At 35.6% G+C, this 23201-nt stretch overlaps 6 protein-coding genes across 9 annotated transcripts; all 6 read left to right on the plus strand.

The window, feature by feature from the left end:
* Nucleotides 1–4665: 4665 nt before the first annotated feature.
* LOC125606675 (leucine-rich repeat receptor protein kinase HPCA1-like) lies at nt 4666–6639 on the plus strand. Its single transcript, XM_048775599.1, has 6 exons — nt 4666–5040; nt 5499–5702; nt 5791–5999; nt 6095–6221; nt 6296–6358; nt 6437–6639. The coding sequence occupies exons 2-6, from the start codon at nt 5558–5560 to the stop codon at nt 6637–6639; spliced, it is 747 nt and encodes a 248-aa protein (XP_048631556.1). The 5' UTR covers nt 4666–5040; nt 5499–5557.
* On the plus strand, nt 6596–10234 carry LOC106431294 (glutathione S-transferase T3-like). 2 transcript variants are annotated; one of them, XM_048775591.1, is made up of 2 exons: nt 6596–7101; nt 7478–10234. In XM_048775591.1, exon 2 carries the CDS (start codon nt 8859–8861, stop codon nt 10074–10076), a length of 1218 nt encoding a protein of 405 aa, XP_048631548.1. In that variant the 5' UTR covers nt 6596–7101; nt 7478–8858; the 3' UTR covers nt 10077–10234. The 2 variants fall into 2 exon arrangements, with proteins under 2 accessions (XP_048631548.1, XP_013727558.2); XM_013872104.3 differs by having other exon boundaries at nt 7478–8400.
* A 174-nt stretch (nt 10235–10408) lies between these two features.
* Nucleotides 10409–12780, plus strand: LOC125606671 (putative receptor-like protein kinase At1g72540). The gene is made up of 3 exons (XM_048775592.1): nt 10409–10427; nt 12001–12133; nt 12227–12780. Exon 3 carries the CDS (start codon nt 12227–12229, stop codon nt 12488–12490), a length of 264 nt encoding a protein of 87 aa, XP_048631549.1. The 5' UTR covers nt 10409–10427; nt 12001–12133; the 3' UTR covers nt 12491–12780.
* A 799-nt stretch (nt 12781–13579) lies between these two features.
* Nucleotides 13580–14818, plus strand: LOC125606672 (protein COFACTOR ASSEMBLY OF COMPLEX C SUBUNIT B CCB1, chloroplastic). The gene is made up of 4 exons (XM_048775594.1): nt 13580–13978; nt 14072–14193; nt 14282–14434; nt 14514–14818. Exons 1-4 carry the CDS (start codon nt 13649–13651, stop codon nt 14701–14703), a joined length of 795 nt encoding a protein of 264 aa, XP_048631551.1. The 5' UTR covers nt 13580–13648; the 3' UTR covers nt 14704–14818.
* Nucleotides 14819–15532: 714 nt separating this feature from the next.
* LOC106402282 (RING finger protein 10) lies at nt 15533–19160 on the plus strand. Of its 2 annotated transcripts, XM_013842997.3 has the most exons (10): nt 15533–15835; nt 16070–16119; nt 16216–17335; nt 17402–17514; nt 17709–17797; nt 17988–18090; nt 18172–18276; nt 18409–18529; nt 18609–18788; nt 18855–19160. In XM_013842997.3, exons 1-10 carry the CDS (start codon nt 15646–15648, stop codon nt 18995–18997), a joined length of 2214 nt encoding a protein of 737 aa, XP_013698451.2. In that variant the 5' UTR covers nt 15533–15645; the 3' UTR covers nt 18998–19160. The 2 variants fall into 2 exon arrangements, with proteins under 2 accessions (XP_013698451.2, XP_013698445.2); XM_013842991.3 differs by having other exon boundaries at nt 16216–17514.
* A 152-nt stretch (nt 19161–19312) lies between these two features.
* LOC125606673 (light-regulated protein 1, chloroplastic-like) lies at nt 19313–21324 on the plus strand. 2 transcript variants are annotated; one of them, XR_007337955.1, is made up of 4 exons: nt 19313–19573; nt 19653–19805; nt 19895–20868; nt 21138–21324. XR_007337955.1 is itself a non-coding variant. In XM_048775595.1 (3 exons), the coding sequence occupies exons 1-3, from the start codon at nt 19383–19385 to the stop codon at nt 19968–19970; spliced, it is 420 nt and encodes a 139-aa protein (XP_048631552.1). In that variant the 5' UTR covers nt 19313–19382; the 3' UTR covers nt 19971–21324. The 2 variants fall into 2 exon arrangements, 1 of the variants encoding a protein (XP_048631552.1); XM_048775595.1 differs by having other exon boundaries at nt 19895–21324.
* Nucleotides 21325–23201: the final 1877 nt, after the last annotated feature.

Here is a 23201-nt window from a genome sequence, read left to right on the forward strand (position 1 = left end):
CCATGTAATAAAAATGGAGCAAAAATGGAATTATAACAAATGAACACAGCTGACAAAAAATGAAAATACTTGTAAGGCTTTACTGACTCACTTCTCAAAACAATTGATCATGTGGAACAAATCAAGTAACTATAGTGATTAGTATTTCATTTGGTTAAAATTAGTTAAGGATAATAATTTTGATCCATAAATTTCGATTACGTTTTTTAGAGTCGTTTTGTAAGTATATTTTGATATATGAAATTTAAGAATATCTGTTATATTGTATAAGCTAATAATAAGTATAATACTATAATTATTTTTAAAGAGTTGTGAATAAGTCCAAATTTAAATGATAACATTTTTTAAGTAGATAAAAATAGGATTCTAAATTAATAGAGTAGATTATAATATATGAATAACTTTTAGGGAGATTTTGAGTTTAAAGGTTTTTTAACTTGCACTAAAATCCTCGTAGTTTAACTAATATTCCAGTCAAATTTAACTACAACCAAACCAATTCATGTTAGATTTGTTTTTTTTTCTTTGTTTGTTACTTTGTTTAGTTTTGACATTCGAATAAGAAAACCAAATAGATCTCTACTGACTGTACACCTCTAAATTCTTAAAACTTTAGCATAAACTGTGGATCTTTAAGGCATACATTATACATATAACGATGAGACAGACCAAACATCAAACAAAACCTAGTTAGCCTCTGCAAAGGGACTGTGAGGCCTCACCTAGCCATAACATAAGTTGAACCGGTTTTCGATTCGTTGCTTTTTTTTTAATTAGTTCATAAACCGGTAAAACCACAAACAAATCCGGAATACTGAACGATTAGGCTATAAAGCCCATGTGTTATGTATATATGCTTGATTAAAAGGATACTGAGCCCAACATGGGCCTTTTGAAGAACTGATGCAGAATATAATTGGTATTTTTATTTGTCAGGCACTTTTCAATCATTTCCAATTCGTATGATTTATTCATGATGACCACCACCGCCGCTTCAATCACTGGTCTCGTTTCAAAAATTCATTTTTTATTATAAATGGGAAAACGAGAAAGAAGAAAAGTCGATATATGTCTTGACTGTTAATCACCGTTTGATGATCATCGTAAATAAACGCGAAACGCAGATCGTGGAAATGTGAGTTGAAACGTTAGCGTCAGTAACTAAAACGGGTAATACAGGAGAAGTAGAAGCAAAAGTCGACACACTTATACAGCTGGATTGTGGGTCCTTTGACCCCCACGTTTTTACTCTGTCTATGTGGTCTTACTCATTATTTAATTTATTACGTCAAAAAGTGAGTTTGTTGAATTTTATATTTTGAATATTTTATGAATGTTAAGTTCAAAAAAAAAAAAATATTTTATGAATGTTTTTTTAGAAAGAATATTTTATAAATGTTTGTTCCCTGGAAATCTATTTGTCATTAATATCACCGTTAATGATTTAATCATTTTTAGTTTTGTAATAGTACCAGTTACTTAAAACAAACTAGTTCATTAAGCAAACTATAAAATATAATAGTATAAATTTTTCTTTTTCCATCATTGTGGTTCCGTTCAAATTTTAATATTAAATAATAAGTTAATAACACTCGAAAATGTGAAACAACTAAAAATTTGTTGTTTAAGAAATTATGCAGAACTTTAAAATATCCCATAATTATAATAGAATTCATTAAGCAAATAATTTTGATTGAACTGTATGATATAATATAATAGCAGATTTTTAAAAATTTGAAATAACCCAACCTCGTTTTTTTTGACATCCAAACATCGGTATTATAAAGTTAGTATAGTTTAATAACATGCTAGATGATAACCCACACGCATGTGCGAGGTGAGTTTTTATATTAATGTTTGTTCATTAAATGATTTTAACATTTTCCAATACTATAATTTTTATCGTTTATAAAATGACGAATACAAATATTGGTCTCTTAAATGTATCATCGTTGTTGAATAATAAATGTATTATATATTATTTTAATTATTTTTAAGACTTCATATGCACATAAAAAATTAAGTTTTACGGCAGACACAAATTACCAAAACCAGATAGGCAACATCGATTGTAAATGACGAAGGAAGATTAAGTTGTTTGCTCTCGATTTGTTTACTATTGACTTTCCATAAGTGATTTCATTTTTTACCTCTATAAAATTGTGTTTTCCTTCTCCTTTATGTTTCATTGATATGAGTTTTGTTTTTTTTTTCAACTTTTTCTATGAATTCAGTGAATTATATAAGTGTCAATATAAAAAGATAGACAGCTGTAAAAATTAGTTCAACTCCATATACATATCTAAGAATCAAATGTTTGAAGAAAATCATCGGTAATTTTTATTCATATGTTAGTGTTTAAATCTAATATATCAAGCTTTTAGAGAATATAAGTGAAAACTCAAAATATAAATACATGTCTAGTATATATTCACCAGTTTTTTTAAAAAATTATTTAGTTATAGAACAACAAAATAAATTATTTATTTTACTAATCTACGTTTTTGAAGTTTTGTTACTAAAGAATATACTGATAAAAAATATTATGTTGAGCCGAAGATAAGTGAATCTCAAGCTTCTGATGATTCAATGTGAAATGATATTTGCGTAATGAACATTGAAAGCTATAGATTATGATAAGATATGTCATCTTCGAGAAACCAAAAACTTGAGAGTTATGTTTGATGAAATGAACCCATGATGATTAGTGTATGAATTTTTTTTTGTTGTTCTGTTTTTTCACTTATTCATAGGTCGATAGTAAGCAAGAGAAGTCTATTGTTAAGTTAGATATAATTCTATAAGAGAAGTTGATATGGACGTTTAATTAAACACTTTGTCAAAAAATAATAATAATATAAATGTTAAGCTAGTATATGGCATGATAATATAGATAAGATTAAAAATTTAGTCATAATTTATTTAATAGGTCCAAATTTAATAGTCATAATCTAATGATAATATATTTAGTCACAACATATTTAATAGGTCCAAATTTAAAACATGGCACGGTAAATTTCAAACAGGATTCTGTTTTATCGTCAGAATCACATCGGAGATCACCTCCATCTTCCACGGCTGTGCTCCTTTCAACAAAGAGCGTCCATCGAGCATCGTCGAGATCTCATCCAGAGCCACCAACCACTTGATTAAATAAATCCAAAGCCTCCATCTCGTTATCTTCATCGCTTTGGCTTCCTCGTCGGAGAGCGTCATCGATCTATTCGAGATCTTATCCAACAGACCAAAACAGACATAGAAAAAAAAACCTAGAAGAGAAGGGTCGAAACCAAAAGCCAGCGACGCGAGGTTTTGAAAGCCTCCACCCTTCGGAAACATAAGCCGGCAACAAATGGAGCAGTAGGAGCTTCTTCATCTCGGAGCCAGAAGCCGCTCAAAAGAACCAAACAGAAAGAGACACAACGGTCCCTCTCCTTTTTATATAGACATGCACTGAGAAAAAAAAAACCAAAAAACACAAGTTCCCGACCGACGGTGGCTGTGAAAGGTCACTCCGTCGGAGACATTATGCACGGCAGGCAGAGAGATCTATTTTTGTGATGGATAAACAGTGATTTCAATTACAACTAATTGACAGAAAAAAAAAACAAATTCTAAGGATTATGATTTATTTGAGGGGTTATAAATTCCCATCTGTCACTCACTGGTTACATTATTTTGTGAACAAAAAGAAAATTATTGACATTCAAGTAAATATCTTTTTTGTAGTCTGAGACTCTGACGACATTCAAGTAAAATCTGTAGACTCATTTATTAGTGTTTAAAAGAACCATCTAAAAAACAAACATACGAAAAAGGAAAGAAAAAAAGAAACGAAACAAAACAAAATGTTCTCCAACCCCACTCTATTTTAAATTCCATAAATGGAGTAATCCTAGACATTACTCTATTTTGGTGTTGAACTTTTTTTTTATTTGTGAAATGATCCTTTAAATTTTTAATTTTTTAATTTTTTACTTAAATAATATTTTAAAATGATACAATAACATAAATTAATAAGACATTCCATTATTTAATAATTTTACATAAAAATATATACTATAACTAAAAAATAATAATAACATAAAATAAAGATAACATAAAAGGATCTACAATTGTGTTTTGCTATTGTGAAAAGACATGTTTGGTTTTGGAAAAAATGTGTTACATGACGTGACTACATGTATAATTTTACATAACATGATAATTGAGGATGAGTGTGAATACAATGCACCAACTGAACTTGGAAGAAAAGCTCCACCTCCAGATACCGAAATTGTAGAAGATAAAAATGTCCGATTTCGAAAAAAATTATTCAATTTAGAAATATCAAAGATACATAAGCTTATGTTTCATCACGAAAATGCATTAGTTGATCATTTATGAGAAAAATATTCTAATGTCATTATTAAATCAACTTATATATAGTCTTTTATTTTATTTTATGATTTCTTGTACTTTTAATAATAAACTTTTAATTTAAATAAATTATATTTAAAGAATTTTTGTAAACATAAAATAGTTGGAGTTAATTAGTAAATTTTTATAAGTATAAGATATTATTACAATTATTAATAAAATATATTATTTTTAGAGTAGAAAATAGAGTAATACATCGGGGGTAAAATCTTACTCCATTTTGGTGTTGTACTATTTTGGAGTAAAATATGGAGTAATACATTGGAGATGCTCTTGCTATTAGGTCAAAAAAAAAAAAACAGAGATTTACTGAACTGAGTAAATAGGAGAGGAGGAGACAGTCAGGAGTGGTGTGTTTCGTCGTCTCTTATAGATTTCGGCTGAAACTGTGTTTACACGGCGGTTCTAGTTTCTCATTTCTTCTTTCTTTTAAGCTCCAAAAAAAAAAAAAATTTCATTTCGCTGTAGTTACAAACTGGCGAAGTGACCCACTTGCTTCAGAGGTTCTCTTTATTTTTCTTTTCTCCCACAAATTAAACAATGGTGTTTGGTGGTTGGAGAAGAGTAAACACTCTGTAAAACGTCAAGTCATCTCTGAAACTGAAAACAAAAACATTAGTGGTTTGATTCTTCTTCTTCTTCTTGTTGGTTGTTCTCACTAAGTACATCTTAAGAAAGAGATGTTGTCTTTGTGATGTCACTTTCTGTCGGCATTGTATGTGTTCCGACACAACACTTGAATTTTTCTTCTTCCCTTTACCTTCGAGTTCTAGAAGATTTGATGTTTAAAAGCTCCTCTACTTCTTCTTGAATTCTACTTTTGTGAAATTTATTCGCCAATGAAGTACAGATCTTTCTTTAAAACTGGAGATCTGTCAAAAGATTTTTAATGAAATATTTTTTTTCTCTCTCTCTCTCCCTCTCTCTCTCTTTAATATATATTTTTTTACTGCATGTGTGAGTGATTCTTTCAAAAATCAAAACAATCGCATTCAGCTTTACAAGTTGTCACCGCTTTTTGTTTTGTCTTGTCTTCTTCTTATTCTTTATTTTACCGACATTCTCGTGTTTTTCTACAGAGTCATCGCATGGTAGTAAGCAGCTTTTGAGCATCGAAGAGAGGCTATTTCGTTTACAAATGTCATCAACTCCTGCAGCAGCCATTGGAGGTGCTGTTGGAGCTCTTGCATTGATTGCTCTTTTGTTTCTTGTCCTATGGTTTTGCATCTTTCGTCACAAGAATGCGTCTGAGACAACAGGCTCTTCTGATCCATCATCTCAAGGTAATGTATTAAATCACAAATCCCATCAACCTCCCTCTCTCTCTCTCACGTATGATTTAGACTTTTGTTATTTGTGTGTGTTTTTCAGAAGGAAGAAATGTTGCAATGGAGTTGTCAATGAGAGAATCAAGAAGGTTTGAAATGGAGGAACTTGCTCAAGCCACCAAGAGTTTCACCCATAAAAGCCTCATTGGTACAGGCAAATTCGGCGAGGTTTACAAAGGTCTGCTTCAAGACGGTGTTCTCGTGGCCATCAAGAGAAGAACCGGTTTGCCTACACAAGAATTTGTCAACGAGGTTCTTATAATAATCAACTCCCTTGTTCAATGTTTGGTTATATAATCTAGAATTTTAACATGCTTACAAACTTATTGTGAAATGGGTTCTTTCAGGTTCGTTATCTATCAGCTATCAAGCATCGTAATCTTGTTACTCTTTTGGGTTATTGCCAAGAAAGCAATATGCAATTTCTTGTCTATGAGTACGTTCCTAATGGAAGTGTTTCCAATCACCTGTACGGTAACTCTCTGGTAACTAATCAGTTTTGATAACGTGTGTTTAGTAGACAATGTAATCATCTTTTCTTTGATTAGGTGCTGGTGGAAGTAGGCTAGAGTTCAGAAATAGGCTTGCCATATCTATAGGAGCAGCTAAAGGTAAACTTATTATAAGCAGCTCCTTGAATCAAATGTGTCCTGATCTTGCATTATAATTATAACCTTTGTTATCTCTAGGATTGGCACATCTTCACTCACTGAGTCCTCGGTTGATACATAAGGACTTCAAAACTGCAAATGTTCTTGTGGATGAAAACTTCATTGCTAAAGTTGCGGATGCAGGAGTCCGTAACTTCTTAGGAAGAGAGGATGCTGGTATATCGTCTCACGTTGTTGCTGAGGCCATCAGCATCGCTGTATCTTCTCACGTATCTTGTTAATATTGGGCTCAAAATTAAATCAAATAAACCCAATTAAAAGAGGGACGTTAACAAAATTAGAAGTTTTGTTAACGCGTCCCTGGGCATACGTGGCGAGAGGGGATAGGAAGACCGAAGAGGGTAGAGGAAAGTTCCAGATCGGTCTCGACTTCATTCTCTCGTCTCCCCTTTCTCTCTCGTTATCGACGGCGACTAGGTGAGCAGCGGTGTGTCTCTGCTCTCACATCAAAAACTTCACCTCCGCTCTCAATCGAAAGCTTCTCCTCCAATTCAAAGTGTTCTCCTCCGATTGGAAGCCTTCTCCTCCGATTCAACGCCTTCTCCTCTGATTGAAAGACTTCTCGTCGGATTCAAAGGCTTCTCATCCGATTCAACGGCTTCTCCTCCGACACAAAGCTTCTCCTCCGATTCATAGGTTCTCCTCTGATTCATAGCTTCTCCTCCGATTCACATCAAAACCAGGTACGTCTTCTTTATTTGTTCTCCTTTCGCGGTGTAATTGTATGATTGGTGCTTCCTTGTCATTTGAATTCGGTGTAATGAGGTGACTGTAATGTGAATTCGGTTTAGTAAATGTATTTCAAAGTTTAGGGATTACAGACGAGACCTTGAGTTGGTTTATGTGTTGAGTTGGTAATTTGAATTCGGTTATGTGTTCATCATAAGTCATTTGTATAGTTGTTTTTGTCGTATTTCGGATTGTCTTAAGCTATAGTCGAACATTATAATAGAAACATGTATCTTCATGGTGAAATGAAATTTTATGAGGATTTTATGAGGAATTCAGTTTACTTTAGATCATTGGTAGGTAAGGTTGTAATGATGATTTCACCAACAGGTTGGTCTTGTATGTGAGATGGTCCACTTTGGAGAGTCACAACAGGCTGATATCCCTCCTTTTAGTTCACAAGAAACCGCGACACCATTGACCTCTAAGGACAGAAAGAAGTGGACACCAGCTGATGACGAGGTTATCATCAGCGCTTGGATAAACACGTCTAAGGATTCGGTGGTAGGAAATTCACAGAAGTTAGGGACCTTCTGGTCCCGAGTAGGTGAATATTATGCTGCATCTCCACATGCAAAACAGAGTGGTGACCGAAGAGAGCATCTGAATATAAAACAGAGGTGGCACAAGATAAACGATTTCACCAACAAGTTCTGTGCTGCATATGCAGCAGCAGAGAGACAGATCAGCTCTGGTCAGAGTGATCACGATGTTCTCAAGATGGCGCACGAGATCTACTTCGCTGATCACAAGAAGAAATTTACTCTTGAGCATGCATGGTGTATTCTGCGGTTTGAACAGAAGTGGCTAAGTCTGAACACTCCTAAACCGACTGGTTCTTCAAAGCGAAAAGAATGTGACACCCCGAGCCAAAGTACAAACACCACTGCTGCTGATGATGAGGTCCGACCTGAAGGTGTAAAGGCGGCTAAGGCTAAAAGGAACACTGCAAAAGGAAAGTCAGTGGCTGATTATGCGACCATCATGGAGATGAAGAGGGAAGATTGGGAGATGAAGAAGGATGATTTGGACAGGAAGGAGAGACTGTCTAAGCTAGCTATTCTAGACACTCTTTTAGCCAAAAAAGAACCACTGAAAGAGGCTGAAGAAGTTGTAAAGAATAACTTACTAAAGCTGTTGTACTGAGATTAGATCGCCTCTTGTTTTAAAAAATGTCTCTTGTTATAATGAATTAATCTATGTCTTTTGCTTCGTTGCTACAATGTTTGAATCAATATATTTGTTTTGCTTCATTGTTTGAATTAATCTTTGTCATTTGCTTCTCTTGTTTTAAAAATCATAACTGCTATTGATGATTAATACTTCGTATTGTTTTTTGCAGGTATTAAAACTTGACATGTTTGTAATATTTGTTATGTTCAGACTTTGTTGATTTCCCATGAATGCGATATGTTCAGACTCACTTTCCCGTGACCACAAAAGATACAAAACAACAGACTCATACTCACTTTCCCGTGACCACAAAGATACAAAACATTAGTCACTATTGTTTCACAAGATGTATATGTCGACAATAAACACAACACGGGGATGATATATCATTCTCTATAAATATGAGAATGGTTCGAACATTATACATATTAATCAAAAATCTCTTATACTCAACAATCTCTTCTACTCAATCTCAATACCAGTTTTTTTGTTAATAAAAATATGGCATCTTCATCTCATTACCATTACCATCAAAAAGATGATGATGATGATGATGATGAATATTCACATCCCTTTCAAGAATTTGATGACTTCCCTGCTAATATTCCGGAACCGAAAGAGCGAAAAAAAACGTATATTTATCGAGAGAAACCGGGAAGAAGGCGACCGCCAGCTATGGAATGATTATTTCTCGGAAACTCCTACATACCCTCCCAATATATTCCGACGGCGCTTTCGAATGAGTAAACCCTTATTCTTGCGTATTGTCGACCATCTCTCTACGGAAGTTGAGTATTTTGCTCCAACAGAAGATGCAGTCGGAAGGCAAAGTCTATCACCACTCCAAAAATGCACGGCTGCAATTCGTCTATTGGCTTATGGTGGTGGGGCCGATACAGTCGACGAATATGTCCGACTTGGTGAAACAACAGCTCGGAATTGCTTGCATCGATTTTCCGCCGCAATTATCAACTTGTTTGGCCATGAATATCTAAGACGTCCAACATCGGAGGATCTTGAAAGACTACTACATAAGGGAGAAGAACGTGGATTTCCCGGGATGATTGGAAGCATCGACTGTATGCACTGGGAGTGGAAGAATTGCCCTACCGCTTGGCAAGGTATGTACTCACGAGGAACCGATAAACCAACGATTGTCCTCGAGGCCGTAGCTTCTTATGACCTCTGGATATGGCATGCATTTTTCGGAGCTCCAGGTACGATGAACGATCTTAATATTCTAGATCGATCACCTGTTTTTGATGACATTATTAACGGAGTTGCTCCGGAAGTCAACTTCCATGTGAACGGAAGGGAGTACGATTTGGCATACTATCTCACTGATGGTATTTATCCGGAATGGGCGACTTTTATAAAATCTATCCGACTACCACAAGGTCCAAAGCATTCACTATTTGCTGAAACCCAAGAAGCTGTCCGAAAAGACGTTGAGCGTGCCTTTGGAGTCCTCCAAGCTAGATTCGCCGTTATTAAAAATCCAGCAAGAATATGGAAAAAATCCATGATATCTAATGTTATGAGAGCATGTATCATACTCCATAATATGATTGTAGAAGATGAACGACGTACAGACGATCAAGATGAGACGTTTCAAGATGCAGATATTTCTTTTCTCGTTAAGGAACCTACTGAGCTTTTCAGTTCACTTGATCGTCGAGCAAGAGTTCGGGGTAGACCAGTCCATCAACAATTGAAACATGATTTGATCGAACATATATGGGATAAGTTTGGGTAAAATCTCATTTTTAAGTTTCTATCTATTAAATAAAAATTATGCTTTTATTTTATGTTTTTGTAATTTTTTTTAACTTTTGTAATTTATTTTTTACTTTTCTAATTTTTTTAAACTTTTGTAATGTTCTTATGTTTAATGTTATAAGTTTTAGTATAAAATCCTATTAATCCATTCTCATTAAAAAAAAATTTTGGGGTAAGAACCTCTACAAACTTCTACCAATAATCCCTACTTTTAAGCATGTATCTTGCCAAAACTTCTTAATCTAATTATATTATTAAATATATCCTAAGATATGCAAGCATGTATCTTGCAATGCTGATGGCCTGACCACATCTTCCTCTCTCCAGAGTAATTACTTTTACACCTCACATGATCAGAGCTGGTCCTCAGATTTTATTTAATAAGTGTATATAATTTGAAACACGTTATCTCTAACCTCTCTTGAAACACGTTATCTCTAACCTCTCTCTTCACCAAGTTAACACCTCCACCTTAAGCCTTCTCCGGCGGCCGCCACCTCTGCCGCGCGGCCGCCGGACCTTAACTCCCTCCCGTCTACGTCCATCTCTGTCTCTCCTCTGTCTCCTTCGTTGTTCTGCGGCGAGAGTGATGCTCATCTGTGTCTCAGATCTGGTCGCTCCGGCCACAGATTTTGGGTTTTCGGCTGTGGAGGTTGCTAGAGGACGGCCTCTTCCACTGTCGTGCTTTACCCTAGTCTTAATCGGAGCTTGCTAGTGTTTTCCCGAGATCCAGAAAGCTTCACTGAGTTGGTGGCGCGTGCAGCGTCGTTAAGCTCCTCGTTGGTCTCGTTTCACTTCCGGTGTGGCATCTGGTGGTGGATGAAGCTGCGTGTGGAGTTGGGGTTCTTGGGTTCGCCGGATCTTGGTAACCCGAGTGGGTTTGTGGCGCCAGATCTTGGTAACTCGGGTTCTCTCTACCTGTTTGAGATGCCTCCGTCGAGTTCTCCGTCGGTGGGTGCGCGTGGGTTCTGTTGGTGGCACGGAGACGTCCGTCTGTTTTTCGACTTCCCTGTGGCATCGCGTAGAGTTGGGTTCCCATGGTGTGCTTAGGTTAGCTTTGGCTCATGTGAGTTTCCTTGCCCGCTCAGATCTGTGTGGTAACGACGTTGGTGGCCTGCTCCGTCTCCAGCTCTTCTCAAATAAACTCAGCAGGTTAGTCTTCGTGGCTTGACAGCGATTTCCGGTTAGGCTGTGTTTTGTGGTGTGATAGTTGGTGAGCAGGCTACGAGCGTGGCTTTGGTTTGGTCTTCTCCGGAGGAGTTGTCCGTCTACCGATCCACATTCTCTTCGGGTTGTGGTTAAATGGGTGTATACGGTCCCGGTGGAATGCAATGGAGGCGGTAATCTCTGGCGCAAACTACTGAACGACGGCATCGTCGGTCTTCGGCTCTTCCTCGTACCGTCGGTGGTGTCTTTTATCTTGCCTGCTCTTGGTTCGTGGTTTGATTCTTCGCTTTGGTACGGTCTGAGTTTTCGGTTAGAAGCTGTAGGAACCGTAGCATTCAGGGTTTGAGGGCGCCCTTCTCTCGGTAGCTCGTGGCAACCAACCGGTTTTCTCATATAGTTTCAGAGTTGTAAGGTTTAACCTTATCTTGTTATCACTCTGTTTTACCGCTTTCGCTGCGTTGTTGTTCAGCCCGGTCCTTGCTTGCTGTTTGTAGTCGATTCTCGTGTTGTGTTGTTTTTATTTTATTTCCGCTACTAGTCGTCTCATGTAATAGCTGTCAAAAATTGAAAATTGGTATAATATTTAACATTTTACCAAAAAAAAAAAAAAAAAAGTGTATATAATTTTTTTAATAAATTTGGGGAGATATATCTGTAATTTTTTCTTTAAATAAGTGCACATGATTTTTTTTTTTTTTTTTTTAGTTTCTAAGAATTTTTTTTTTCTCTTGTAGGGTTCAAGAGTTCAGAAGCTTTTCAGAGAAAAGTGATGTCTATGCTTTTGGGGTATTCCTCTTGGAATTAGTAAGTGGAAGAGAAGCATCAGAACCATCCCCTTCAAGCTCAACACAAACTCTAGTCGAATGGGTATGTAACTATGTAATCACATAGAATGTTACTAATGAAGTGTGTTTTGAATCTCACTTGTATGCTACTGGAGTGATGTTATTGATTTTGCAGATGCAAAACATAACGGATTACACTGAGATACCCGCAATGATCGATGAGAGACTAGGTGGTACATACACAGCAGAAGGAGTGGAGGAGGTTATTACACTGACACTGATATGTCTTGATGTATCAAGTGAGAAGAGACCAACAATGAGTTACGTTGTGACGGAGCTTGAGAGAATATTGGACAAAGAAGTGAGCTTAACAACAGTAATGGGTGAAGGTACTCCAACTGTTACTCTTGGTAGTCAGCTTTTTAAAGCATCAAAGTGATTACAAAGGAACCAGCTTTACATAAATAGACATATATTTATATATAAGTTCTCTGAGACAAAACTAAACAGAGAACTTAAGAGGAGGAGGAAGAAGAAGACTGATCAGCTGCTTTGTGTTAATTGTATAAAGAACAGCTGAGCTATTTATTATTCGTTCTTTTTAATTGTTACTTCCTTTTGATGGTTTATTTCAGCTTTTTTTTTTTTTGAAAATGAGTGCAGAAAATTGAACATTGTAAAAACATTATTTATTGATATAAAGGAAGCAAAGAGTGGAGTGTTGTGTGATTCTTTAGTGTTGTTTTCTTTGTCCTTGGAAGTGTATGAGTTGAAGTTCAACTAATTTTTAGTGAGAATAATCTGGCTTCAAAATTTTAATAAAATCTATGTTTTCTGTATGAATCAAATCCCGTTTTGCCCTTCGTTAAACCTTAGTTATAGATTGAGACCCATGGTTATAGATCCACTTTTAGCACTAGCAGAGATTGATTACTCACTGTTTCGGTAGATATAAAGTTTGGACTAACATATAACAGTTTATGGTCTTCATAAAATGTAATAGTGACCCAACCAACCAAGTTAGACGTGATCAACAGATTCCAGTTGGCTAACTGTTGAACTAGCAGAAGATGATAAACAACTCTTCTGTTTCAAGAACCCTAATTACTATGCTTGTACCTAAAGATTCAGAGCTACTTTTCCTATTATAAAGTATCAATTTCGGGAAAATAATTGACCTTAGCTACAACCTACCTATGCTTTATAGCCTTTATTGCCAAAGAGAACTCGAATCATGTTATGGTCTGATTTTGTGTCGGAAGGAAAGATCTAATGATAAAGACTCTTCTTCCGTATATGGTGAACTTGTAAATGATGGTGGGTCTCATGTATCTACCTTGCAGATCTTGACGTGACGAACGACAAAAGAAAAACATTATTACTGTTGATTAGAAGAAAAAGGAAAAAACGGAGTTTTGTCTTAACAGAAAGTTAGAAACAGAGGTTATGTTTATTGAAATGACGTCATAAATCCAAATTAAAATCTGTTTTTAAATTAGAAAATGAGAACCACACGATTATGGATAGACTCATTTACACACACACGATCACGTAAAGCTGTTTTTTCAGCCGAAGAGAAAGCTTTTGACTTTCGACAATGGCGACGAAGCTGTTATCTCCGCCGTTATCTTGTCCATGGGTGACTTCAAGAGATGTAGTAATCAAAGGGCGGCGGAGACGGGGATGGGAGACGAAGCGGAACAGAGTCTCCCCCGTCGTCACCGCCATGGTTGTGGAGCCTCTCTCTGCTGTATCTTCTTCAGCGATTCAGATTCATCAATGGTGGGAACAGAACCCTAGTTCATTACTGTTGATGTCGGAGACTGGTGGTGGTTACTCGTTAGCTAGCTACTACACGTCTTTGGGTTTGTTCGTTATCTCAGTTCCAGGTCTTTGGTCTCTCATCAAACGCTCTGTTAAATCAAAGGTTCGAACTTTTATCGAATTGCTAAACCCTAACTTCACCCCCACGGTTCCCAGTTTCTTAAGCTGAATCGAATGGTTGAGACTTTTGTTTCAGATAGTGAGAAAGACGTTCGTTAGCGAAGGGATCAAGAAGGAGCCAAAGCAAGTTGCTGGAGAGATTCTTTCTTTCTTCACAAGGAAGAACTTTAATGTTACCGATCGAGGAGAAACAATCACGTAAGGCTAATTTAGAAGAAAAGTTTTGATTTTTTTAAATGGGTTTTGCGTTTAGTTGCTGACATTGTTGTTGGATTGTGAAAAAAAGGTTTGAAGGAACAATGGTTCCGAGTAGAGGACAAGCTGCTCTGCTCACGTTCTGTACGTGTATAAGCTTAGCAAGTGTGGGTCTTGTCCTAACCATTACGGTGCCTGAGTTTGGAAACAATTGGTTCTTCATTACCATTCTTAGTCCACTCGCGTAAGGTTCCACTCTCTTTATTTGTCCCTGAAGCTGTTTGTTGTGAATGATTGATGATGATGATGGATGTGTTGCGCAGAGGAGCGTATTACTGGAAGAAGGCGTCGAGGAAGGAGGAGATAAAGGTGAAGATGATGGTGGGAAAAAAAGGGAAACTGGATGAGATTGTGGTTCAAGGGGATGATGTGCAAGTTGAAGAGATGAGGAAGGAGCTTCTGCTTAGTGAGAAAGGCATGGTTTATGTTAAAGGTCTGTTTGAGAGATCATGAAAACAAACACATTCAAATCCCATTTTTGCCTTTCTTTTTTATTTTGGTGGGGGGGATATGTTTATATATAACTGTTGAATGATGAGATTTAATGACTATCTGACTCATTTCATCATGGTAAATGAATTGATTTATGTTACAAATCAACATAATGTCATGAGGGTGTGTTGTTAATAGTTCAATTGCTTGAGCAATTCATGAAGATGTGTTAGAAATTTTATATTGATAAGTATAATAAATTTTTAATTCTCAGCTCATACATTAGTACCTAATTTAAATGAATCATTGTAATGTCTTTGTGAATTTTTTTGGTTTAATGAGGGAAAACAAATCATTCCATGGTTCTTCATGCATGGTGTATGTTGTAAACAGAACCACCAAATAGATTTAAATCAAGTAATGGGCTTTTACTTGTTTGGGTTGGGCTCAGCCTAACTCAGCCCCACTATCGCATTTTAGTAGACTTTTATCTAAAGTTGGATTATACAAATTAAATAATTACATAATTGAGGAAAAATCATGAGCAAATGTTCACTAGATTTGAAATGTTTCAATTAAATAATTCACATATATTCTTATTTGTGAGAAGTTTATATTTCTGCAGATGACACAAACAACCATATAATTGAAAATATACGCATTGAAGATGAAATGGATATTTTCTGGTTTAGGCTCAAACACCAAAAGTATAAAAAATCAAAATAAACCGAGGGTATTACAGTAATCATGTAAGATTCGGTATATCCACCCGCGTAGGAAGGAATCATCCCGTCGGGTTCCAGACTCGGGTCGGATACATGTGTTGGTTTGTATATGAAAGAAAGAAAAAAACGACATGTTTTTTTTTGCCCATAGAAGAATCAAAAAAAGTGAATAGAAAGAATCAGAAGAAGCTGTGGCTCTGAGCCGGCGATAACTCACTTTGTCATCCCTAAAATTTTCATGTCCATCTTGCCTCCTACGCATATCCAAGGTCACGAATCTTCTCCTCCTCCTTCGAATTCGTCTCTAAACCCTAGCTCTGAGCATGGCAACAGCTCTCTCGTGTCTCCTCCTCCTTCCTCTCGAATTGGATCCCTCACCCTCGCCGGATCATCTCTCCCAACTTCTGATTTCTCCAGTGGCTCTCGCGGTAAAGGGAAAATTGATTATCTAGCTAAACGATTTTGCCCTCTTTTTTTTAGGGTTTTGACATTGGGGAACGCGAATTCGATTTTGATGTTTAGGGTTTGGTTCAAAATTTGAGCTTTGATCTGCTCTCATTTTCAATTTGCTGTTTAGGGTTTCTTTAAAAATTTGATCTTTGATCTGTTCTAATTTTCGATTTGCTGTTTAGATTGATTTTGGGTTTTGTCGTTAACTGTAGAACCGATTGCTGCAGCTGAGGAGGAGCATAGCCATGGATCTTCCAAAGAGGTACAGTTACATTGATGAGGCTTCTACTTTATACTGTGGAACTCCTTTAGTTTGCTTTGTATGTTTATTTCGTTCATTGTTTTCTCTATGTTGCAGATAACGCAAATTGGAGCAGGGAAGGAGAGCTTTTCCCCACCTAGTGCAGATAGACATGACCATCTTCGATATGATACTCGAAGGAATAGGTCTAGAGGGAGAAATACTAGAGCTGCTACTTCTTCTTCTTCTTCTCATGTGCAGCAGCAGCACAATGCTACTGGACCCTCCAACTCTCCTAGAGTCTCCTCTCATCACAATCCAACTGGTAGACGGGCTAATATGATTAGCGGGAACCATTTACTGAACTTTCAGTATGATCCCATTTCTCCCCAACAGTCCAGGCCTCCTCCTCCACCTCAGAGAAGGCAAATGCACAGGAGGAGGCCTTATAACAAGGACTTGTTTCTCCAGGCGAATTACAAGTTCGTTGTGTTGGACACTGGTGATCACTCTCCTGATTCCATGGATCCTGATAAGATGCTGCAGTGGGATAATATCATTTGCGTGAGGTACTCCACTCCGTCTCCTGTGCAGTGCCCTATCTGCTTGGAGTATCCTCTCTGTCCGCAGATAACCTCGTGTGGGCATATCTTCTGCTTCCCTTGTGTTCTGCAGTACCTTTTGATCGGTGAGGATAACCACAAGGCGGAGTGCTTCAAGAGGTGTCCTCTGTGCTTTGTGATGATTTCTCCCAGAGAGTTGTACACCGTTTATATCGAAAACGTCAAACAGTACTCTGTTGGAGATCCCATCGAGTTTATACTTCTGACTCGCAAGAAAGACTCTTTTGCTCCGACAAGGAAGAACGAGATTGACTCGGACGTTCCTGATCCATTTTCAAAGTTCACGTTCACGCAAGATGTTGATCTCTCTGTCAGACAGGCGGTTTCTGAGTTAGACGGTTGGATTGCAAGAGCAGATCCTGGGCTCGTGGACGACTTGGAGAAGCACCTATATGTGAACGCTGCTTTGGAGCGTTTGGAGGAGAGGAAGTTGTATTGGAAGGAGCAGAGGCTCTCTAATTGTTGCAAACCAAGCGCGAAGCCTAGAAGTCATGTACCGTCTTCCTCACCTCCTGATGTTTCTCGAGCTGGTTATCAAGCACCTAGCTTGGCTAAAGGAGCAACAATCAGCAGCTCTAACGATCAAGATAAATCAACTGAAGAATCTTCAGTTGGTAAGTCAGATGAGGAATCTCAGTCTAGTTTGGAAAAGAGTTGTGATGATGGTCACTCTCTTGTAGAAAAGGATGCACCGTTGATGCCCTCCTCAGACAATGGGAGTAAAAGGCCCCTTTTGCACCAAAATGACAGCAAGGATCAAAAGGACAACGATGATGCGTACAACTTTTATCAGGTAACCAGTTTCTGATGGATACTTTTGTGTTTGCAAAAAAAAAGTATCAGCTGCATGCTGATTTTTTATTGCTATATGCTGGTCACTTCATTAGATGAAATCAAGTGTTATTTGCTGTCGACAATCTTGGTTGTTTTATTGATAAAGAAACATACCACAACGCTCAATAAAACATGATCTTATTCCCTATGCAGTCCGTTGATGGACAGCATATTATCCTTCACTCTTTGAATATGAAATGCCTTCTGCACCACTATGGAAGCAATGACTTTCTTCCAACAAGGTAAAAGTCAAGAATCTTTTCATTGACTAATCATTTATGCATGGGTTTTGGATGCTGGTTCTAATGTGTATGGTGTATAGCGCCTTTCAGTTAATGAAATGTTATTTAGTGTGATAGCCAAGACTTAGAGTGAATGCAAGTGAATTTGTGGATATATTAGAGTTCTGATTTTCAATTTATGAAACGGCAGAGTGAGTGGGAAGATAGTGGAAATGGAGACTGTCACCCAGTCAGAAGCGATAAGGAGACGCTACCGCTTCTTGAGTCATTTTTCTTTAACTACGACATTTCAGGTACATTTTCCCCTTGGGCTTCTCCTTAGTTATCTTACATATTCTCCATGGGGTTCATCCTCTTTTTCATAACATTTTCAGATATGTGAGATTGATATGAGGGAATCATTACCTCCTGAAGCATTTGCTCCGTTTATGGACGAAATCAAGAAGCGTGAGAAGCAGAGGAAAGAACGTGCTAGGAAGGTATTGCTCTTTTTAACTACTTTTCAGATTCCAACTTCCATCGGCTTTTACTTGTTTCCTATAGTTAGTATTTGATTTGATTAGGCTATAAAATCATGCTATGAAATTATATGATGTTGTGTTTTTTCTTAGGAGCGAAAAGATAAAATAAAAGCTGAAGTAGCCGCAGCTGCAGAGCTTGCACCATTGATGGCCAGTTGTGGGCAGTTCTATTATGGTGACGATCCTTCATTTTCCTTGGATGATTTTGAAGGTGACCTCTCGTCTCTTAATTTGATTTCAGGTTACGTACAAGGTTTTACTGATCTAATCAGAAAAGCTTTTTGTTTTAGCCCTTGGAAACTCTGCCCCAGTAGTATCGTCAAGCCCTCCAACCATCGGAGAGAGAAGTTCCTTCTCACACGTGACAAGGCTCGGTTTCGCTGCTGGCCACGACTCCCCCAACCTGAATAACGAACCAAGAAACATTCAAAGCAGCAGCAGCAACAGTGAAGTATCAAACGCAACCACAGGTAACCTCTGGTTTAGCTCAGCAAATTCTCTTTAGGATTCACTAATGACCTCAACATTTTTTGCAGGTGCGAGAAACACGAACACAACATCATTCGCTAGTGTAACATCAAGAACACCGACCACACCTGTAGCCATCAAAGAGCCAGGAAAGAGAGGGAAGAAACAGAGTCGGGTGCTTCTGTCTACAACCAGTGTACGCCGGTACTGAAGGGGTTTGTATGTATAAGCTTTGCTTTTAAGAAAACCTGAATAAAGACAATGTTGTGAGCAAACGTTGGCTTTGTTTCTTTTGTTTTTTGAATCCATGTAACTTATAAAGGTGTAGCATAGTTTACACCATTTATGACAAAAGTATAAGACTCAACTATTGATTCTGCTGACTCAGAGAACACATAAAGGTTGGATAAAATATCTTCCAAGAGGGGAGGATAAGCTTCCGTTGATTTTCATTCTCACAAGTCACATACAGCAAAGCCGAACCTTATCCTTTTGGAAAATATCTCTTCTTCTGCTCTGGCTCTACATATATACCATGAAATATTCCAAAACATAATATCCAAAACACTAAACCAATCTCCTAACAACAACAAAAAATGCAAGGAGCTTTGTGTATCAAACCAACCATTCTTCCTCTTTCTTCACCACTTTTTTCTCCAAAGCTAACTATTCTTCTTCCTCAGACCATCACCAACACTAAAGCTTCAAGACTCTCATCTCTGAGACCAAACACATCATCTCCTACAACCTCTGATCCTCTCACCGTTGACTATGACTCCCTCCTTTCGTAAGTCCTTCACTTCCCTTCTTCTTTTTTTTTGCTTCTTTTCTCTCATTGACTGACTCAATGACATATCTATGGTCAGTGTTTTCCCAGCCGAAGCATGTGAAGTGATCAGCGGATATGCATGTTCAGCTGACATTTCCCCTGAAGTCAAGCTTGAAACAAAGCCCGTCTCACGTTCCGTGGCTTCAGAGTCGGTAAACCGAGAATACCTAGAGTACAACAACCCCAAAACGTAAAGATCACTTTCCTTTATTTACACTCAGATTCTCAGCTTGCGTTTTTCAACTTCTGATTGTGTGTGTTGTTTGTGCTTGGATACAGTGTTTTCGCCGCAGAGGCATGCGATGATCTTGGAGGAGAATTCTGCGAACCTGACTATCAAAAAGATGTCTATTAGAAGAAAACAGGATTTGAATGTGATGTTGATGTGTTTGTATCTTTATAACCACTCATTAGTATATAAAAGATAGCTTCACTTTATCAAGACTGAAGTTGTGAACAGACCCAAGTTCCCAAAGTTAATAATACAGTAGTGATTTAAATTACATGGTATATTAATCAACACAATAATGAGGAAAATCTCAGACTAGTTTAAGTAACTTAGCCCATGCATGTAAATCTTGCAAAATCCATATCTTAGACTAGTAAATTACATCTGCTACACCATTTTTTTCTTTAACGTTTTGACACTTCTATAAATTGTGGATGAGTTATAAACTCTGACTTTTCATTTTACCTCCAAACGTTAAATGATGTTTTTCATCTATATTGTGAAATTATGTTTTGTTACCAAACTTCGAAATAATCTTTTATTATATTTTTTTTAGTTTTACATGTTGGAGTTATACTATTATAATTAATTTTAGAATATAGTTTGAACTAAAAGGAATTAGAAACTAAAAACTACATTGTTGATATTTTTATTGTAAATATAAGTTTGATGATTGTTTTTACTTAAAATAAATTATATGTTCTTGAACTATGAAACCAAATTGATTATTTAGAAATTTTTAATTTAAAACAGAATTTTTTAGTAATTTGATACATTTTACAGCCGAATCTTTTTTGTCAACAATATAAAAAAATATCCAATTTTTGTAAAATTTCATAAAAAATAATTTTGCATCCAAAACACAGTTACAAAATGCCAAAACTCTTCTAAGAAACTAATGATATTAAAGTGTTTTATCTAAATTGTTATTTTGATGTTTGAATTAGACTGCAACGTCAAAAAAAGGAACAAGATCAATTGTTTGTCTCTGGATCATTTCAACAGCTGTAATTGCTTTGGCAAGGTAAATGGTTTACATATCTATTGTAAATCTATCACCAAAAAAAAAAAAAATCTATTGTAAATCTAAAACTGTCTATACCATATATAGATGAGATTTTTCATATTTCAGGATTTGAAAGAATTTAACCTAACTTCCGATTATATTTCCGATTACAAACAACATATATAAGGGTGATCAATAAAATTTTACTCTTGATCATTGTTCATGCTTGTTATTGTTTCCTTCACGTTTTCGCAGTGCCAACATAAATTTTTCTTAACAATACACAGATATGGAACGTGGTGCAGCTATTGCACGCGATATGGAACGTGATGCAGCAAATCTCGTTTGAATCTTGATGTATACTTTTATATCAGGATATTTTCTTTTGAATTAATCTTTTCTGCTTTTTTATCAATGGTTTATTTATTTATATGTTTTAAATTGTCAATAAACTCTAGCGTTGGTTGAACTTTATTTATAAGTTTCATATTCTATTTACCTTTGGACAAGGTGTTCATAACTAATTAAATGATGTGCAAACACAACATACAAAAGCAGTTCTTTTAGGAAAATTCATTCTCGATTTGTGTCTTCCTTTCTATTTATAATGGAATCCCTTTCTTATTAATAGGGAAACATTTTAAAAGAATAACCTTAAATGTGTAACATATTCACAAAAATGCAATTTTTGTTTAGGTGTCACCACCATAAGCTCTCTCACAACATTTAACTAACAAGACATCTATTGCTAGACTATTTACCTGAATGCCATTGGTCATACAAAGTACTAATAATAACTATAATTATATATATGCTCACCATACGACTATTTCACACACAGTATTTCATATTATTTATATTGGTCAAATATTAGTATGAGGCAGGTAATCACATACGACACATTAAATTAATGAAACACATGTTACCACCGTAATCAATATTCACACGGTTCATAGATATTATAATCATATGTTCACGATTTAACAATACGTTCATATGTTCATCATGTGTGTTCATATGAGTTATCTTGAAAACACATATGTCCACCATTATGATTATAGTTTGTATGTGTATGAGGAAGATTCATCGATTGTCTGAGGCTCAATTTTACTCAATGAGTTTATTAAAAACGTTAAGAAATGTAACGTTCTCATAGCTTTATATTAAATTTCTTGAATTCTAAGCTTGAAAACAACAATTTAGAATGTGTTCACGGTTCACTGATTACAATAAACCAGCCAAAATATTCCCGCTTAGTAAGGATTTCAAATTGACTTTGACCCATTCATTATTGAGGTACTGTAAACAAACGTGATTTGCAAGGACAATTTGATATCATATTTTAAAAAATGAAACGTCTAATAATTTTTTTTACTTAAGATGATGGTAAAGTTTAACTTTTCGTTAAGATCTATATGATTATAAAATACCGCAATTCTTGGTCAACAATTTTCTTGCCAATTAATTTTGTGTATTTTGGTAAAGCTAATATACCGCTTACCATGTTTACGTAGGGTGGCATGAATTTAAGATAAAAAAATATGGGGATAAATGTGGATGAAGAATATTTGTAGCATCCCTTATATATTAACTGAAAAAGTAGCATCCCTTATATATTAACTGAGAACATTAACATTTTTTTTGTAACAACATGTCACTACTAGAATGATTCTTAGAATTATCAAAGAATATATTGGTCCATCAAAATATATAATAAGTTTTTTTATTAAACTAATCATAAATTCATTACTAATGTTCTTTATCATTTTCATAAATAAAGTTACGAAATTGCCTGATGTAGTTAAATATATATAACAATTAATGATTTTTTGAATAACAAAAATTTGATAAGATTAGTGTATTTTCTATCATATTTATTTAATTTTAAACTATTAAAATAATTTAAATAACCACATTAATCATATAATAAATTTTATATTTTTCTGTATATGTTATCTCTCTAATTAGAAAAAAACGACTATAAATTACTTAAACTGTTAAAGTCTCTCACATTCAAATTATGCGATCCATGTTTAAAATGTTTCTTATGAAAAGATACAAATGGTTACAAAATCATATAAGTGGAAATTCTTATTTAATAATTATTAATATTAAGATATATATATATATATATATAAATATATATATATCGTTTTAAAAAAAATAACAAATAAAAATCCAAATAAATATAAACCAACAAAAAACAAATAAAAAAACAAAAAAAAAAAAACTTAATTTTTTAAAAAAATAAAAAAAAAAAAAAAAAAAAAAAACAAAAAAACAAAAAAAAATAAAAAATTTCCTGTAATTTCTTCTGATATTCATTTTTCTATATGTAACAAATCTCTTAT

This window comes from Brassica napus, unplaced genomic scaffold, assembly GCF_020379485.1.
Source record: "Brassica napus cultivar Da-Ae unplaced genomic scaffold, Da-Ae ScsIHWf_923;HRSCAF=1314, whole genome shotgun sequence".
NCBI classification, from domain to species: Eukaryota; Viridiplantae; Streptophyta; class Magnoliopsida; order Brassicales; family Brassicaceae; genus Brassica; species Brassica napus.